The 20,036-nt window shown below is 40.7% G+C and overlaps 2 protein-coding genes across 2 annotated transcripts; both read right to left on the bottom strand.

Annotated features, from left to right (window-relative positions):
* Positions 1-996: 996 nt before the first annotated feature.
* Positions 997-3,850, bottom strand: cytip (cytohesin 1 interacting protein). Its single transcript, XM_029530157.1, has 8 exons — positions 3,611-3,850; positions 3,337-3,386; positions 3,128-3,182; positions 2,860-2,962; positions 2,494-2,587; positions 2,291-2,357; positions 2,066-2,132; positions 997-1,839 (listed from the first exon to the last, which is right to left on the bottom strand). Exons 1-8 carry the CDS (start codon positions 3,776-3,778, stop codon positions 1,364-1,366), a joined length of 1,080 nt encoding a protein of 359 aa, XP_029386017.1. The 5' UTR covers positions 3,779-3,850; the 3' UTR covers positions 997-1,363.
* Positions 3,851-6,447: 2,597 nt separating this feature from the next.
* acvr1c (activin A receptor type 1C) lies at positions 6,448-18,377 on the bottom strand. Its single transcript, XM_029530156.1, has 9 exons — positions 18,266-18,377; positions 14,536-14,766; positions 11,169-11,411; positions 10,820-11,050; positions 10,567-10,734; positions 9,718-9,874; positions 9,230-9,354; positions 8,845-8,975; positions 6,448-7,619 (listed from the first exon to the last, which is right to left on the bottom strand). The coding sequence occupies exons 1-9, from the start codon at positions 18,333-18,335 to the stop codon at positions 7,494-7,496; spliced, it is 1,482 nt and encodes a 493-aa protein (XP_029386016.1). The 5' UTR covers positions 18,336-18,377; the 3' UTR covers positions 6,448-7,493.
* Between the last annotated feature and the right edge of the window lie 1,659 nt (positions 18,378-20,036).

The raw sequence follows: 20,036 nt of genomic DNA, 5'->3' as shown, positions 1-20,036 counted from the left end.
CTTAAGAAGATGCCTGAAATGGAAATTCTGGTTTGCTGTTCTAAAAACTGATTTGTGCAGTCTGCACACAGTTCCACAGTTTCGCTGTGGGCAGACGGAGAATTCACTCAAGTAGTGTGCTACAGTTTTAAGTTGAGTTAGTCAGCTTTATGCTACTTTTTGAACCTTTTTTCTTAAAATAAATCTGTGGCGCAGAGCTGTAATTCTTCTTTAGTCATCTAGTACATGTATGACTAAAAAATCCTTTTAATGGACCATTTTATTTCCTTCTTGATAAAATGCCTTCAAAAGGACATCTCAACTTTGTTGCCTGAAAACAAAGTGAAGAAACAATTAAGTGCAAGAAGATTTTACCATAATGTTCAGTTTTCTCTCTTTCATCAGCAGCAGGAAACCAGAAGAAGACATATTACAGGAAATGAATGTTGTCAGCTTTTACAGCTTTTAATGCTGAACTATTATGTGTTGCACACATTGAAGTATTTCTGAGTAAAATGTGCATCTTTCTTGCATTACCATCAAATCAAATCTGTAACGGAGCCCCACATCTTCCCTGCAGAAATGGATGTGAATCTGGTATGTGGCAGAAAAACACTGGTGAGTTTTTTAAAACTTCATCCAGCATTTTACATACAGGAGAAAAAAAAGTTGGAAAAGTTAAAATGGACAAATTGCAGTTCATTTAGCATTTTAGAAGAAGCGCTTTCAGTGCTCATCAACCAGTTGACACAAGTTGTGTGTAGTCTAAAAATAATGAAAGAAATGAAAACAGGTAAGAAGTTGCACTAGTGTAGCCACATCCTGTTTTGAACTGTGCATACACACAGGGTGTAGCGTTTGGTTTTGACAAACTGAAGGTGACAGGTGTGCTGATGTGCATGTCTCAGTTTCAAGTGTATGAATTTTAAAAATGAGACTTTGGACACATTAAGTCTCATTTTAAAATCAAAGCTCCTTCATGAGGGCACTACATTTCCAGCTGCTCCGATTAAAGTTCATCACACTGCAGTTTTGGCATGAGACAAAAATCTGTTTTTTATTCAAGTCAGTAGGATATAAAATTTTATCTTTTGTACAATTCAATCTGGTATCATTCACATACATTCATTTGAACATTTACAACGGAGGAAAATCATACAAATTCATAATGCTTTTGTGCCAACGTGAGCCCAACTCACCTTAAAAGACCTGTTTGAGTAGACTGACAAATGCAAAGTGGCACAATGTCCGTCATTCTCTGTGTCCACTTTAAACAAACACTTATTGTCACAACTGAAGGCTTCAACACTTCAGAGCTGCACAGCATGAAAACTCTTGTCAACCCTCAGTATCAAATAGATGCAAGGAGCGTGTGGACAACAAGTCACTGAGCGTTTGTTCCCATCTCCTCCTCTTCAACTGATCGTTGGAGTCCAGGAATTAACTTGAGGATGTGTTTCCGAACACTGTGTCTGCTGCCTTTTCTGGGAAGGGTACCAAACAAGGAGGAGATCCTTGTTTCCTCCCAGGAAGGAGAGAGGGAGCTGTTGCTGCCTGCTAAGCTGGAGCTGCTGGAGCGGCTAAGGGACTGGTGACGGTGGCTTGAGCTTGATGTAAATCTGCTGGAATTGTTTTGTGGGGGGAAATCTCTGGGGAAGAAGCAGCTGTCATCTGTGATGCTGACTGTGCTGCATGGGCTGGGAGAGCACAGATCACTGAAGACACTGGCCTGGTCACTGTCATCTGTCATCACACTCCTGTAGCTGCTGTCACTGGAGAAGCGCTGGCCACGGTGCCGGTCTGTGAGGGAACTCAAAGAGGAGTCCATGGAGAGGTTGAGGCTGCTGTCGTTCAAGTTACCTGCAAACATCATCAAGACCCTGTTGGTGAAAAGCTCCAGGAAGTACAGATGTCTGAAACCGGAAGTTTGTCACTAACTTTGACTGTATGCTTATGTCTCAGGGGAAGTCCTTCAAATAAATTATCTGTAGTTTACACTTGAATTCGCAACATTTTCAGTTTGGTTTTAGAGCGTCAACAGAGTTAGTGAGAAAGGAAGTGGTCTTACAGCTGAGCAGTCACTCACCTCGCATCAGACGTTTTTCCTGTAATGTGAGGGTTTGCAGCTCCACCAGCTTGTCACGTAATGATTGCTGCGCAGCCAGAAGCAAAACACAAAGTTACTCCATCTGTATAGACTTTACACAACAGATGCATTCACATATTCCCTTACACTGATATATCTTGGCCTGAAATATAAGGTGCATTGACACAGTGATGTGGCAGAAGTGGAGGTTGGAGAGACACACACCTTAAGCAGGTTCATCCTCTTCTCCAGTTCTATCTGCTTCACTATATTCCCACATACAGTCTCCATCCTGGAATGAGAGAATATCACACATTATAACACCAGCCGGCACATTCATCAATCACATTCGCAGTTTTTGAATCCTTTTGTCTCTGTCGCGCTTTGGTGTACCAACATTTCAGGAAGCTGTCACTTCTCTCACTTACGTCAAACAGTTGGTTGATTCTCGAATCAGATCCAGTATTTGCTGGTGAGATGACCCTTCAATGCTCATCCCATTGATTGTGATGATAACATCCCCTTCAATAAATGAGGATGCAAAAAAGGAAGTGATTTAATATGAGAAGCAAGATTGCTTTGCATTGTATTTGTGCACCCATGTTTTGTACAGTTTGTGTGATTGTGTAAGTGCGTGTGTAAGTATGGGTGAGTGGGTGGGAAGCAATGAGTGCAGATCGGACTGATCTGCTGACCTGTGTGCATCAGACCACAGGTTAACAGATATGTTGACAGCAAGCGAATTTGGAAGCCTGTATAGTGCATGTAGGGTGGAGAGGATGTTGGTGGTTCACCTGCGGTCAAGCCGGCTCCCTCAGCTGTGCTGCTCTCCTGTACTTTGCTCACAAACGTGCACATCTCGACTGCAGAGCTGTTCTTCTGCTGCAGGCCATACGTCTGGAACAAAAGACAAGTTGGTAAATAACGTTGCCAAAACAACCATTTCCTTTTCCAAAAACATTACAAACAAGGAGTTGTTAAACTTATTCCAAAAGTGGAGTTTAAAAAGCACCATAATGATGAAATATCCACCTTAGTATTAATAATTGTTATGAGACTCACCTGAATTTCAAAGCCAAATGTTTCATTGTCTTGCTTTTCCAGTACAATTGTGGTCCTGTGCAAAAGAAAATAAAAAACAAAGCATAAGTTAAATTCTTATATTCTCTACCTTCACAGAGTCTGACGGGGAAAAAAAAAAGAATATACACTACAAATGTAGCGAAACTCAAATGCATGAATTAATTGCATATCAGGCGTGATAGATTTACCTTTGTGGATCAGAGTAGTCAACCAGTGAGTTGGAGCGAGTCCGTCTGGGCTGCAAAAGATGAAGTGCAGTTCTTCATTAAAAGTGTAATAGATTTACCTTTTAAACCTCCTTTTGTGTTACATAACTGATGCGATTAAAATTGTTTAAAGGCTTTTGTCAAGTTGCTGCTATACTACAGTTTGTCGTACACCAGTAAATTGCTTCTCATTGTAACACAGTATTGTATTAGCCTCCCTAGATACAGTATAGACAATTTCACACATCAGTCTTACTTTGCACACTCTGGGCGCAGAGGTTGAGTTCTGCCGGCATCGATCTATGGGCCCCCTCAGTGAACGTCGGGACCACAGAGAACTTTTCTTCCTGGGATTATTATCAACAAAGTAGTTCTCCTGGTTGCCCTGGCATTGACGTCCATTGAAATTCATGGTAGACTGCATGGTTGACTAATCCTCAAAGCAGCATCATGTCCTGCTGCAGCAGCTCTTCAGTGACTGTGTGGCCCTGCCCCGCTGCAGAACCAAATGTAAAATGTCAGAGCGGAAATCCTCATCATGTGATCGTGGTGGAAGCTGTGTCTGCATCACAACCTCATAAACCCACGTTCCTGTTCACCTCTCTTAACTCTTTGTTCTGTTTCTCATGAAGGGCTGGCCTGCTGTTTAGAAAAGAAACGGAAAGGGACTTGTTTCAACGGTGCAATTCCCCTTCAAACATTCCCTTTCCTCCTTTTTTTGCAGTCTTAGCGATTCGATTTATGGTCTGTCAGAAATCAGCTATGCATGAGAAACTGCCGGCTCACACCTCCACCAGCACCTGTTTCCAACCTGTCTCACTCTCAGTTTGTCAATGGGCTAAGCTTCAGTCTGATCCTGAGCCCTGTGTTCTGCCAAGCAGGGAGACTTGTCTTATGAAGACAGACAAAAGGTTGCTCTAGCCCGGGGGCAGTGTCACGCTCCCCAACCAGACAGCATGGGTCATTGGGCTGAAGGCATCAGACATGGCTGGATCAAAAGGAAGATCACACACAGGCCAGCAGTCAGTGAGACAATGGCTGATGGGTCAAAGAAAACTGAACCACAATGCACAAACTCTCTCCCAATAACACACCCATGCTTCCAAAAGGCGCCGTGTAAACTCTGCGGGAGAAAATCATCTTTCACCATGCTCAAAATCTGCAGTTCTTTGGCAAGTAGAAAATCTGAACGTCTCATTACTGTACGCCATTGCCTCACAGCAGTCCCCTCTGCCCCACTGACCCTCAGCAGAGTCCATGTCCACCCAACCAGAACATTTTACACACATTTACAAATCCTCATCCATGTTTTTTCTTACAAAGAAAAGCCAATGATCACAGTCCATCCACTCCGAATATAAACTAAATATTTAGATGCTCTCACGTCGCACATAACAGAATGTGCATCTGCAGGATGAAGATTCGACAGAAAAAAGTTAAATGGTAAAAAATGGTGTCACTTTCAGGTTAGACGATTGCTTGGTGTTTCAATGGAAAGGTTTTTAAGCAAGTGTGATCACCTTCCTGGAAGTGAAACTGTGTGGCCTGTGACAGGCAACCCTGTAAAATCTGTTCAAACAACTTTCAACAGGATCTTAAGTCAGTGACTCATCTGTGTAGCACCGATGACACCCGCATCAGCAATTTATTTCCCCTGTCTAACGGACAACTGCACTTCACAGTCCACAGTGAACATCAACAGAGCCCAGATGAGTCATGTCAGTTAAGGCAAAAGTATACTGGGGAAGAAAAAAAAGACCGCTACCAGATAATAATCTGGGAAGTTTGGTGCAAAATATTGCAGTGCAATAAGAGCAACATAAAGAGTTCTGCACAAACCAAATGTATAAGAGTGCAAGCTTTAAAAACGAAAAGTGGCTGTTTTTTATGAAAGCAGTGTCACATTTATTAATATTTAGCTATGTCATATATAATATATATATATATATTAAAAAAAGACACAGTCAGAAATAGCACATGGTTGTCACTCATCTTTAGAATGACAAATAAATGTTTTAGTTATCAATCCTTCACTTTCACCTGCCTGACGCTTAAAATTTTGACACAATGGACACATTCTGTAAGCTTGGCTCAGCAGCATGATTTCAACTCGAGAAAAAAAAAATAGCTCATTTACATTACTGAGGCTGAGGCAGACACACTTAAATACTGCATTTTTAACATTTCCTACTCTTTGCAACACAGTCAAATAAGTCCCTGACTAACATGACTCACAGAAAGAGAGAACAGATACAAACTTGCACATAAACTGATATTCAGGCTACTGTAAATAGCATATTTTCAAGAGGCAATACTGCTGATGCTACACACAGTACTGCCCAGTAATTCTGATACCTTCATGACCAATAATGCACACATATTGCAGTATGTGTCACACGTATACTAAGCAGCTATTTGAAAAATATGTAACTTGTCTTAGTAACTCAAAAATATGAACCTCAGCCGAGGCGGTAGAGCTAGACATAAATTTAAAGCTGTGCTCTATTGGAAACATGGACAGATTTTACCCACAGCAGCAGTTTCACAGTTTCACAAACACTAAAAATAACCATTCAGAGTCACATCTTTAAATAAAGCCTGAGTCCACATGATGAGAAACGTGCGCACTCCTGCACATGTGTGTGTGCATGCAGACTAATCCATGTGCAAATCCCCTTAGTCTGTTATGTCGAAGCTTCTGACAGTGGCATTAGTGAGCTTAATGTGCAACTATTGCCCAAACTGTGCTCTCTAAGTGAAATGTCTGCTCCACCACCGTTAGCTCAGCATTCAATGAACAATAGTTGCTTATCAAACAGGCTTTTTGTTGTATTTTGAGCATTGTCATTCATTTCTTCCTCTCTCCCTAGCTTTATTTTGTTATGAGGTCTAAGGAAAACCTACTGGGTGTGTCAGGCTCATAGGATAAATTCATTATTTCTTCGGATTTCTTCCTGTTAAAAAAATTACTTAATTTCATAAGTGCACATGGGATCATTTCAATCATACCACCTGAATCTACATTTCCATTGTGAATAAATGCTTGAAACATAAAACATTCATTGAATCAATGAGCTTCAGCTGTCAGGTGGCTTTTTTTTTTTTTTTTGGTAATTTATTGTACCAAATATATTGTAGCAGTTCCCAGTTTTACTTCTCTATATTGAGAACTATACAAATACATGCTTAAAAAAGATTGTTTCCCATTGAGAGTGATAAAACAGAGTAACACTTCTGCATCTGTGTTGTTTAAATCCTTACTTTTAGTCAGTCGAACTACAAAGACTTATCCTGAGGGTGGTACCTGAAGGAGTCAATCTTTTTTTTTAATATATCAAAAGTTTTTACTGTAACCATTAAAAAAACTGAAGTCTAGGTTGTCAGGCCCAGTTTTCAACAGTGTAAGCTGTACTCTATGACCCTCAGCTCTCTGTATCTAGTGCCCATTTGCTGGCACTGGATGAAAAGTCTCAGCATCAGAGTTCATCTTTTGGGGAATGTTAATGTCTGTACCAAAGGTCAGTCAGCAGCTGTGGAGGACCAACTCATTGACCGACCCCTGGGAGGACTGTCTTACTTTCATCCATAGAGCCACTGCTGAAGGACACCATCCAATAATCAGATTTAGATCACAGTATGATATATATATATATATAAAAAACATACAGTATGTATATACAACTGATATACCATTAAAGGAGCGTGTGTATGTTTGTCATTCAAAACCATTTAGGACGAGTTTAGGTTTTTAAATCTGGAACGCTTTGATTGTCATTTAGCATATTATCTACCCGGCAATACTGTGTTTGCTACAGGATATGGCACAAAAACAGAACATTTTTCATTTTCAAGCTTTGGACACTTACATATGTGAGGTAGCAAAACAATCTGTTCATACATAAACATATTCTTATTTCATATGGCTCTTCCTACCTAAAGTTTAGCTGTTTGGTTCAAATTGGTCGATCAGGTATCTGTGTGTGAGGCCACCGATGCCTCCTACGATACTTTGGCACTCTCTGTGGGAGAACAGTGTAGGTGTGTCCTGAAGAGGGCAGCCTCAGGCAGTTAGAGGGGACAGTTCCTCTTGTTGCACCGGTGCCAGCACCAGTGCTGGTCTGAGGTGGCAACAAATCCAACTATTCTTTGACATCCCTGATGGCAGACAGCTGAGAGACAGTTTTCTTGACCCGTAGAGCGGTGAGTCGAGCAGCAGAGTTAGCGTACCAACACTCTCTCATCAGTTTGCCCATCACACGCATGGCCTGGAAAAGCAACAACGAGAGAGTATCATTAATCCAAGAGTCCAACAAGATCAAGTGTCGCCCTCTGACCTGGAATTACACAGCATGTGTTATGTTGGAGTCATCAGCCTGTGGATGCGACCTCAAAGAGGGTCAATCCTGTTCTTGTATGGCTTCATTTACATTTAATGTATTTACTGCCTTTTTTTTTTTTTTTGAGATTTGAAAGAAATGCAACTCATATTTCAGTATATTTTTTATCTAATAGCATTGGACATCAAATCAGTTTCTGTCAAGCTTCCAGGTTAGCCAAATGTATTGAAGATGACGTGTATGTGTATGGAAGATAATAATGTATAAATCCCTCAACAGGTGAAATCATTACCCAGACATCCCGGTTAGTCTTTTTGCTACCTATTCAGTCTATTCACTTTTTAGTGGCTGTACTTAGAAAAAACACATTTCATTTGTGTTGTTGCAGTCTGTTGTTCACATAACATGCCAGTAAAAGTAATTGTGATGTGACAAGTGGCCTTAAATCTTTAGGAAAGTGACAAACACTGTCACTGTGTTAAATCGTCTGACAGAATACATACTTAGGCCTGTCATGTAGTTGTACTGTCATCACAGCACAAACGCCTAATAAAGCAGTTTGTTCTTACAGCTGAACCACTGATGTCAGATCTCAGCAGTTATTTCAGTCAGTGAATAATCATGATTGACAGAAAAGATAGAAGTGTGTCAATGAAAGATTCTGCTTCAGTGATCTGTTTCCAGCTGTGTGCATTTCAGTCTGTTTTGTTAAATTCAGCACATATTAGACCAGTGGAAGTGCTCATCATTCTGAAAACTTGTGAAACCACCTCTTTGCAGCACAGATACAGCATTGTGATTGTTTCTCTTTCTTTTGTGGTCGTCCTACTTACAAGCAGGCTTCTGACTGAGAAGTATCACACTGCGCAGCAGATCTGATGATACTGCTTTCAGTCAGCATTAAAAAGAGCTCAGGCGCTAAAAGTTACTGAATCATTTAGTGGAAATGATGACTCAGTACACTCATTCACTTTGTGGATTAAAAGTTATTTCATACATGTATCGCACACCTCCTCGTGAGAAACAACAATTATGTCTTCAGGATTGGCTCGTTCATTTTGTGTTGTATCTCACTGTGACAGTTTGTCACACACACATTACTGATGATTTCTATCTTATCTGAAGATACATCAGATAGGTCTTTCCATCTCACCTCACAGCTCTGCCATTGGTTGGGAATGCTGGGTCTAAGTTTCTGATCACACACCACCTTCCTCATGTCCTCAATGGAGGGATCTGAAGGCACCAGGTCATAATAAGGCAGCTGGAAATCTTCATGGAGTCCTGTTTGAATAGCAACAGACAGAAATTCTGTTTCTGATCACGCTTTCTATCACCCGCAAGACAGTCCAGTGAGAACAAAAAAGAAGAAAAGAAAAAAACGACCTAAAATCTATTGTGTGAAAGAGACAAATTGATAGAGCTCATAATGACAAACACACGTAATATTAATGCCAGTGTGCGGTTTTTCTGATAACTTAGACAACATCAATAAAGAAGTGGGAGTGTAAATGTGTGCGTGTGTGTCATTTCTGTACCCCTAACAGAGCATCTCCGGGCCAGTTCCCAGAACACCAGACCAAGCGAGTAGATATCCGCTCGCTTGAATGACTCAAAGCTGTTCGTATTGATTGTCTCATCCAGGATTTCTGGGGCCATGTACCTGCAGCCGACCAAAATAATTAAAGTCTAATGTAATAAAAAGTCCAGTACATCTTTAATTTCCTTCACTAATTTGGAAGGTGGGTTCGTTCTTTATCTTCATCCCATTTTCTCTGAATTCAGAGCTGCAGCACAAACGGTGAACGTCAAAATACAGAGCAGGTGCAGGAAAAAACTGCTAAAATTACCAAATGTAATGTTGGATTGGTTTTCATTCAGAACATGCACACTTCATTTCTGTGGCTGACTAATACTGAAGCACGTATCAAACACGGTGTAAGTAACTCCCATATCAGGTTTTATGTTTCTGTTTTGTGTGTCTGTTTTCATGCTGTGTTGCCATGTGAAGCACAATATACCCCACCTCTTGGTTCCCACTCGGTGGTTGGCTGGTATGTCTATGATGTTAGTGTTGGAGTTGTGTTTCACAGCTAAACCCAAATCTGCAATAACTGCTGTGCCGTTCTTCTTCACCAGAACATTTTTGGACTTTACATCTCTGTGAGCAATGGCTGGCTTCCCTGCAATAAAGAAGATATCAAATAAGTTTATAAAGCCAAAGGTTTCGTACTAAGTCAAATATGTAGAACCGTTCAGAGATTGATGAGTAGAAGGAGGATGGCAGGCTGAATGAAGCAATAAAAAAACATCGGCACCAATGTTTTATAGTAGCACCCTGATCAGTGAAATTGAGCACACTGACGTTGATTTTACATAAAGTAAAACTGATCAAAAATTAGTTTTAAGATCAAAATGCAAAATACTTGCTATATTAAACAACGTGAGGAATTGGATTTTATCTCTGGTTTACATCACTGTAAACTGAATATCTGAGTTTTTTTACTCTTTGGTCAAACCAAAATATATAAACACATTACCTTTGACCTGAGTAATGACTTCTTTTTTTTTTTTTTTTACTATTTTGAACTTTATTCGAAAGCTTCAATTGATTAATCTTACAGATGATTCATTAATTAATTGTTCATGACAAGACTTCTAGCTGCAGCCCTAAATTACAGTCATTTGTCAGGTCTAAAAATGACTGTGGTCAGGACACCATGACAGACTGTGGGATTATGAGTGTGGTTTGAATAGTCCAGGGGCATTTTAGTGTATAGTGGTTTTATGGCTCATCCAAGTGTCATAATCCATCAAATTGTCCGATATGAGGTTACTGTGCTTTATGTTCCTCAGTTACTTATTACAGCCTTACCCTGAGTGCCAATAATTTCCATGTGGAGATGAGCCAGCCCACTGGCTATTGACAAAGCCAGGACGATCATGCCATCCATTGAAACAGTGTACCTGTTCAGGTAGTCGTACAGGGAGCCGTGCTCATGGTACTCCGACACCAACCAGAGCTGAGTCCACGACCCATTATCTACAACACAGAGCAAATAATACAGCTGGGTATGTGATGGCTGTGGTAGTAGACCTACAGAGCTCATTATACACCCCTACCCCACCTTTGTTGTCAGCAGCAATGAATCCCAGGATGTTCTCATGTCGGAGCATGATGGTCTGGTAAATCTCTGCCTCGCGGAACCAGGACCTCTCGTCCCTGGAGGAGAAAATCTTCACCGCCACATCCTCTCCTCGCCATTTGCCCCGCCACACCTCACCAAATCGACCCTTGCCAATCGTCTCCTGGAGGACAATGGTCCGAGCTATGGTTCTCTGGACAAGCAGTGGCAGGCCTTCAAGACACACACACACACACACACAAAAATTCAACCACAAGACAGGGGACAAATCTACCATAAAGTGATCACAGCCTATCATGTCAGTGAAGCAAGCTGGTTGGTTTCCCCTCACCTGATCCCGAGCCAGAGGTGCTCATGTCATGGATCAGCTCTTTCAGACATTTGTCAGGCGACATGAGCATCTGGTCATCCAGAGGCTCCTCTGGGTCTTGCTTGTGGGCTCGGCTGTAGGCACAGTAGTGGCCCTGCACGACAAACACCCCCAGCAGGATCCCCACACAGAGGAGGCAGGACGGCACCAGGATCACCACGGTGAGCTGCAACCTGCTCCAGCCTGATTCTTCCAAAGGCATCTCTGATAATATACATCATATATTTAAGTAACACGACAATGTAAACGTGTCTAATGCAGTATCATTAACATGCATGCATGGAACAGGAAAATGGGAAACTGTGCTCCCTGTGGTTGTTGCACCCTCTGCTGGCTGTTGTTGATCATGTCATTAAGTGAGTCTGAGTCTACAAAAAAGTGGATGAAAGGCAGAGACACAAGCAGAGAACAAATTATGTAATTGGCTGAAATATGCAGATAACGCTCTCAAATGTACTGTATAACAGTCTGACTCTAACACAGATAGCAGTTAGGACATAACCAGTTGGAAACCTTAAGATAAAAAAAAATAATAATAGAAAGGGTCAGCCAAAAATCTATGGCAACCATAACTTTTCTTTTTTTTTTCCAGGAAGGACAAAAACCTTAATTGCTGCCTATAAATGTCATATATGAAACACGATAAAGAGGTGCAGAGATACAGAGGGGCTTTGCAAGGAAACTCTTTATGAACAAAATCCAAAACCAAAAGGTTCTTTTTTTTCTTTCTTCCTTCCTTTCTTTCATTCTTTCAAGAACTCAGATTAATAGGTGGCATACACTGACCAAAAGCAGGTGCACTGCGAGGCCTTGGGAAAAAAAACAACAAAACAAAAACAAAAACTGCAGGTCTGGCAAAACAATGTAACCTGGCATTTCTATCCATGACCTTCATTCTGTCTGTGGGTGGACAACCAATGTAAAAATAGCAAAGCTGGTGGGCACAGTGATAATATCAGATTTGCAGATATGCTGACAAAAGTGTTCACACTAAATATTGTGCACTACAATTAAATAGTAGCTCTTGGGGAGGAGGGGGCGGTGGGGGGTATTGCACCAACAATACTAGAGATATTCACTTAATTCTGCCAACTGACTTCGGTAACTTTCAACAGATACATGTGAGGATTGTAATAATATCAAATCCCTGAAGCGTGAAATGTCCAAACCAGGCCCCTTCAGATGCAATGTCCGCAGATGAGCCAATGTGCACATCAACACGTCCTGAACTAAACCACAGTTTCCTAAGACATCTTTTCCCTTTTACCTAAATACATATCCAAGTGGAGTTCAGCAGATATGGGGCAAAGCAAGACTTTACTCGGCTCTGGCCCGCTGGCAATGCAACTTCTACAAAAAAATATTTACGACCCTTGTTGCTTCTGCACAGTGTCAGGAGCTAATGTCAGCAGCCGCTTATTTACACTTTTAAAACTGCTTTTTTAAAACATCTACATGAATTATTGGTCATAGAAAAAAGGCAGGAACTATTCATAACAAGTTGTGAAGGATGATTTACTGAAAAGAACTGCAAGTATATTTGGACTCTACTGTTTAGGCCTGCAGAGCAGCACTGATGAACAAGAAATATTTAAGTTTGAACAAACCGCTCCAGCCCTCGTATTCAGCAAAGCAGTGGAACAAATTGTTTGTAGTGACCTCATTCACAGTCAACAGTATCATGCCCTCAGGCTGGTGTCCTGAACAAATCCCATAGTCAGCGTGCAGCACTTCTCAATTTACATTTAATAAGTGACTTGACAATTCAACTTCAATTAAGTTCAGAAAAATTAAAACACTTCAATTTTAATTTTATTTGGTGACAAAATTTAAGAAGGAACTAAATTATTAGAGGTAATATCAATTTGACCAAGACTAAATATGTAGTAAATACAGTAAGAAGGTGGAAATTTAGGCCTCCAGAAACACTGTACTGTATTTGCTGTTAGTGACTTTGGGTCACTTTTTTTGTTGTCTAGTTGTGTACGTCTTTTACTGTGGAGATGAATATCGTGGCCTTAATATAGGTCATTGTAGTCAATTGGGGTACCCCAACTAAATAATGTGTTTTGTCCTTTTATATTCACTATTAATAGTCCTTTGAAGTCTGTATGCCAATCAAAGATTTAAAAATTTGTCAATGAATTGATTAGTAAATCACCAGATAATTCAATGTGGTTGTATAATGTCAGTCAGTCAGAAAATCAGATGATTGAATCAATTGAGAAAAAAATTCACTCCTGTGTTTGCGTCACTTAATTGAACTTAGTGGAATCGCCATTTAAACCGGGCCAGTCAGAATCTTCTCAATACTGTGAAGCTATAATGTTGTTCATTCTTGCACTGTAAAGCTACCCTCCACATTTTAACATGAGCGATGGTCGAAAGTCTCTGTATACTGTGTAAAGATTTGCTTGTGGTGACAGACTCAGGTAATTATCACCTGGTTCTACATTTGTCAGCAATGAGGGTCCTTTCAGCATCTTTCCACTCGCTTATTCTTCTTTTGCTTTTACCATTTGACTGATTTGGGTCACTCATCAACCAGCAGCAGGAAGCTGTTCTCAGCAAAAGCTCTCATAAACCCACTCTACCATCCAGATAACATTAGTGGGTTGCTGGTAAAACATAGTGGAGCATAGTGGTTTTTCATCATGTACACAGAAAGATGTGTTCTCAGTTTAATACCAGTTGCTGCTCCCAGCTGGACTACAAAAAAAAAAAAAAAAAATTCCTTAATCACATGTGGCTATGAAGTGTTTAATCGCCATGCAGGGAAAGAACATACAAACAGCAGACTAATAACCAGTAAAAATATTATAATCTATTCATATCGATGAGCTCTCATGGAAATATGATCCTGACCCTCCTAGTGTTTTCCACATTTTCCACTGAGCTGTATATCCACGGGTGTAAAGTAATCTCTCTCTGCTTTAAGGCCAATTTCTACCCAGCAGACCCATGAGAGGCTTTTAACTTGCAGTCGGACTACATGCCCAACAAAGTATTTATTTATAAATCAGGGGAGGGAGGGGGAGGATCACTAACTACCGTCCCATAGCCTCTGCCAGATTTGTTATGTCACAGGATCTAGTAGGATCACAATCCGCCTCGTCTAGCCGGGGCCAGAATGAGTGGGAAATCCCACACTTGGGATTGAGCAGGTGCTGTAAACTGAATGCAGCGACTACTAAACTGTGTGACATTCAGTCTGAATAGATTAATCCATGTTCAAGCAATGACAGAAACAAGATAATCAATTGAGAAGCACCAGAATCAATTAAAGACATCTTGTACTGATATAAAATAATGATAATATTGGCCGTACCTGGATAGAGGCGCAGAGTCTCATTATTGCAGAAGTCAGTGAAGCAGCAGTTCCTCTTGGAGACATTACGGGAGCTGTAGCAGAAGACCTGGCCCTTCATCTCAGAGGGCGACAGACAGGACTTCACCGCCTCCTCCTTCCCATCAATCAGCATCACTGAGTTCCAGCAGGCGCCGTCTGCACTCGTCTCACAGGTGTGGTTGGTGCACAGCTGACACACACACTTCAGACCTGAAACACGTGGAATCACTGCAGATAGTTAGAGAAAAATGCTCTTCAGACGCTTCCAGGCAGTTCGACAATCAATTTGGGAAACGTCAAAGAGGGAAAGGGATATCAGAGAACGTTATTGTTAGTGTTCTTTATGATGCTCCTATTAGGTAAGGAGGTGTACGCTCTTGAATGGGTGGAGGTGGAGGAACTGCTCTAATGCCTCTTACTTTAACACCCAGATAATCTTGTGTTCCACTTGAAGCTGCTGTCATTCTTTGTTTGATAACACTGTGACTGATTGATAAGAAAGGCTGCACCACCTGCTCAGTGGAAAAATCTGCCATTGGCCGGAAATACTGAATATTGTACGTGCGTGTGTGTGTGTGTGTGTGTGTGTGTGTGTGTGTGTCAACATTCAGATTTTTAAAAACTAATCATTTAAATATATTACGTTAACTGAAAACTCTAATGCTGTTTAACAAATCCAACCTTCAGTGACAATCAAGGATATAACTAAGACATTCGGACAGATTATTGTATTTTGTCATGAATTCATGGCTTCAGTCAGGGAGATTCATATGAAATGAAAAGGTTCTTTATAGCTGCTAAACACATTAGTGAGGGTGGGTACACAACAGCTGGGCACTGTAGGTTTTACTTAAGGTTACTCATAAAAAAATAAATGCCATATTTTTAGAGACTATGTTTTCCAGTTACAGATTAACTCACACTTGCTGCACCATTAAGCGTTTCCTGCGTGGTGGTGGCGAAGGATTGAGAGATCTTTTTTTCCATGTTCATTGTTAGAAGCAGCATGTCACTTTGGTGGTGCTATGTAAGGAACATTTTAGCTGAATGAAGTCATAATCATAATTTTGCTGATTGAATCTGATTCATTTACAGTCATACGTGACCAACAAGAGGCAGAAAAAAAAAAAAAAAAAAAGAGCCAACAGCAGATTCGGACCGAAATTCAGCAAAACCCTGAAATGTAACAAAAATCTTTCCTCTTTTATAGCATATTGGGGAGTTGCCTGGCAACAATTTTCTCAAGGACAATGATTATTAAATAAAGTTTTAATATACTGCAGCTTTGGTAAGTAATATATATATATATATATATGCTTTGTTCTATTTTTATAATTTCTTTAATCATTTAATCTGCAGCTTGAACAACTAAATATTCAACCCATGACACACACACATACAAAAAAAAAAAAAAAAAAAGTAATTCAGAGAAGAGGAATTTAACAGAATATTTTGGATTGGTACTGTAAGATCCATTTGATGCCTGTGGATAACACTGGACTGTAGATTTTCAAGCAAATGGCATCTCCTGTAATATTTTTCATGATCAGACCCTTTGAACTGAATTGTGTCAAATCTAGCCTTGGTAGTGTTGGGCTCTGTGGGTGTGATATAAAAACAACAAATCCCGAATAAGGAACAAATTCTGCCCTTAATGTGTGGTGGATATTTGAAAACCTTGGAAGGGACATTACCTGAAGGGTTCCTTGCAGCCCAACTGAAGCTCACATAGTGTAGTATGACACTTTAACAGCTGTCATCCTTCAGCAGCTTAATTCCAAAGACTCTTACATCTTACACCTGCTTTCCCCGGCTATCAGCACTAGAACAACTGATTTCCCTGGATTGATTGTTATCTGGGTGTTTGGCTCGTAAGTCAATGAACCACAACAGATGAAACAGAGAATTTCGAAGACAAATCAATGGCAGTTACAGGAATACACTGGAGGTCTTACAACACAGATCATCAAATTAAACTTTGTATGGACAAGGTGGAAATTACAGGAGTCCTGAAAAGACAACCAACTGAAAATATTGAGCCATCTAAAATTGACTTCCTCTTCTAAGATGTTCAGTGCCGAGGTAATCTTTGGGGGGGGGTTCGATACAATGCCAAAAGGACAGGGGGAGTGCTTCGTTGACTCAGTGTACGACGTCTGGTAATTAAACTGGATCAGATTGACTCAAAGAGAGTATCAAAGGCAGTCTAGCCCATAGGCAGGCAGATTCTTCGAAACAACATTCACAGCATGGCTCAATGTGAAAGGAATGTTTGATAGCAGCAGAAAATAGACATATGTGAAGGGGCAAGTAGCCTACTGAACAATTACCCATTGCTCAACTGAAAAACATTTCCAATGGTGAGAAATGGGGATAGCATCTGTGGATTTTACCTCTAATTTGCCTTTTATCCTTGTACTGACAAACTATCCTTAAAAACCTATAATCATGTGCACTGGCAATTTACAAGACAAGATAAAGTGGTTTGGGCAGGGCAGGGAAGTGTTAATGCAAAACCATTTAACCAAAGAGGTCTACATCAAAAATCACTTGTTATGAAAAAAAAAAAAAAAAAAAAAGTGAAAAAGCAACACAGTGCTGATTTGCCGGTCTTCCACACTATGGAATTCAGGGGAGCTCTGAGAAAAACCACAGAGCTGACTTTGTGTGCATTATAATTGACAAAGTGAAGTATGTAATAAGTGCACTTCTGTTATTGCTGTGTGCCACCAGGGCCTGCTGGTGGCACACAGCATCGCCCTTTAAACACCTTCCATATGGCTCAAGTGTTTTTCAACTTGGTGTTAATGTCGTAATCAAAGCCTGAACCCTGAGCAGCAGTGTAACGAACAGCGAAGAACAGCAGTAGGTGCAGGGTGTTGACATCTTCCATGGAAGATTTCTTCTACTCTGGTTGCTTCTTTTTATGACTAATATGAACAGGAAATGTTCGTATTGCCACTGAAAACTGAACTTTCACTGTATTTCAGCACCTGAAATGCAGCATTTCAGCCTGCACACCATGTTAGAGTGTTTATGACTTCAGGAATTATTTTCATCACAGATTAATCTGCTGATTACACTCACAGTTCACTGTCTGTTCGAATGTGATGGTTCAACGTGCACATCAAAACTTAACCAAGCACAATGTGGTACCTTCAAATTGATTGTTTCGTCCAAAATCAAAAGATATTCAGTTTACTACAAGTAAAATCTGCAAATCCTCACATAAGAGAGCCTTTAACCAGAGAAGGGTCTGGAACCCTTTTTATGGGAATTTAGGCAGATTTGTTTTTTGAATATAGAAAGGTTTTAATCAGTGACGTACAAACGGGTAAAGAGTTCACACAAAAATAAAAGCTGACGCTACCAAATTCAAAATATAGCCAAGAACTATGTCAACCATAATCTCCCACTTATCTCACTGCATTGGCACTTCATTTCACTCAATTTAGAAAACACTTTTCTCTTTTTAATTGATTCTGAGCTTTAACATTGACAGAGAGGAACAAACTTGTGTACTTCTTCATTATCTTTTTAGAATGACTTACACAGACAGAAAACAATGCGCCCATTAAAGTTAAATAAACTTGATTAAAAGGTGGTCCTTGAAAGCAGCACTTCAAAATGAAGTGAATAAACTATTTGAATAAGTGCAACGGGAAGTTTAGTGTCACTGTGGTGTGCTGAAGAGAAGAGTCTGCCGTACCTGCAGTCAGCTGGGCGACGGACAGGAAGATCAACGCCGCCTGAAAGCTCTGCTTCCCGGGATAACTCATGGCAAGAGCCGCATCTGCTCCGTTCTCCGACGCACCGTTTTCACGCAGCTACTCTACCAGTAAACGCAACATCACACGTTGCGGTGAAGGCCTCCGGCCACGCAGTCCGCCGCAAAGGCTTCTCGCAGGGAAAGCGTGAAACGCAACGAGGGCTTTGCTCCGCCTCTGTTGACGAAGACTTTAAGCGGATTAGAGCTGCAGACCTCTGATGAAGACCTTTGAATGAGAGCCGGAGAGAAAGTGTGCCGCTCGTCCATTGAAGTGCTGAGCTGCGGTGAAACACCACCTCCTGTCTGCTGACCTGCTCACCGGAATGATCAGTGTTCATTCAGAGCGCATTGGATTGGTTTCCAATCAAAATGACACATTTATGGGTATGAATTCTGCTCCCTGCTGGCCCCGTGTACTTCTAGTGACATTTACCTTTCCAGGAAATGAGAACTGGACGTGAACCTTTTTGGTGGATCCTTTTTTTTTTTCTTTTTTTTAATCTATTATCTACTATCTCTATTATCAACGAACTATCCAGATTTTAGGAGTGATAATCTTGTTACTCTGTATTTATCCATATAAAAAGGTACACAGTGAGTCCAAAACAACTAAAATGAAAAAATAAAATTTGCATTGGGCATCATGCAGGAGCCATGATGTTGAACCGCAGAGGTGCAACATCTGACAGTTATATGAAAAGTGTATCAAAGATCAATTAACAACTATGTGTCTCCTGAGGGACTGGCAGCTCTGCCCTGCCTGTTTGGTAATCCACCCCTAAGCAGCCTAGCTTACACCCATGTGGGTATTGCCATTCCTGTCACTGGATGTGAGCAGCAAGTGGGCAAACCAGGACAGATATACAGCACCGCTAACACACCTGCCAAACAAACAGACAACGCTCAGCCGTGACTACCGACCTGTGTGCAGTGCTCGGCTCACCTGTGCGTGTTATTTGCCGCAGGCCTTGAGGGACCAAGTTGTGTTTCTTCTGCCGAAGCTCCATAGCAACAACAGGTGCCAGTGTCACCAGGGAGAGTGAAGGACTGAACTGAGCTTAATCCCAAAGTCTACACAGGCACAAAATGTGATTTTCCATGCATTCACAGCAAAAATCAAGGCAGACCACTTTTTCTGTACAGTACAGGTTTTGGAGACAACAGGGAAACGAGGATGGGGATTATAGTTACTACTGAATCCAGATTTGGTCTTGGTTCAGCAATCATGAGTAATACCGTGATCTAAGATCTTACTGTTGAAATGTGTGGAGAAAAAAAAAAAAACTGGCATCCCAAGTTGTGCTTGGTACATTACCAATCTTTATCCAGACTGTCTGTAGATGCATATCTGGCCACCGTGAAAACAGAATTTAAATGTTCAAAATAGTCTCATTGACCTTAAAACTGTTTTCTAATTATCTTATGGGGACTTTTAATTGTTTAATGAATCAGACTACACAAAAACACATCTCCAAAATGTTTTCATATAATAACTGGTATCTGCCAGCTTCTTCTTCTTATCTATCAGTTCCTTAATGTTAACATTAATATTAATAGAGTCACATTGCAGACAATCTAGAAGAGGGAAACAGGTTACCCCTCCTGGTCATGTATTTTTATAATAATATACGTAGAGATCCATATTAAAGGAAGCACGACACCACTTAGCGGCGGGTCAAACTTCTGTGCAAGAGCGATCAAAAGTTTGCAG

This window comes from Echeneis naucrates, chromosome 21, assembly GCF_900963305.1.
Source record: "Echeneis naucrates chromosome 21, fEcheNa1.1, whole genome shotgun sequence".
Taxonomy (NCBI): domain Eukaryota; kingdom Metazoa; phylum Chordata; class Actinopteri; order Carangiformes; family Echeneidae; genus Echeneis; species Echeneis naucrates.
This window is presented reverse-complemented; position numbering and strand designations above follow the sequence as displayed.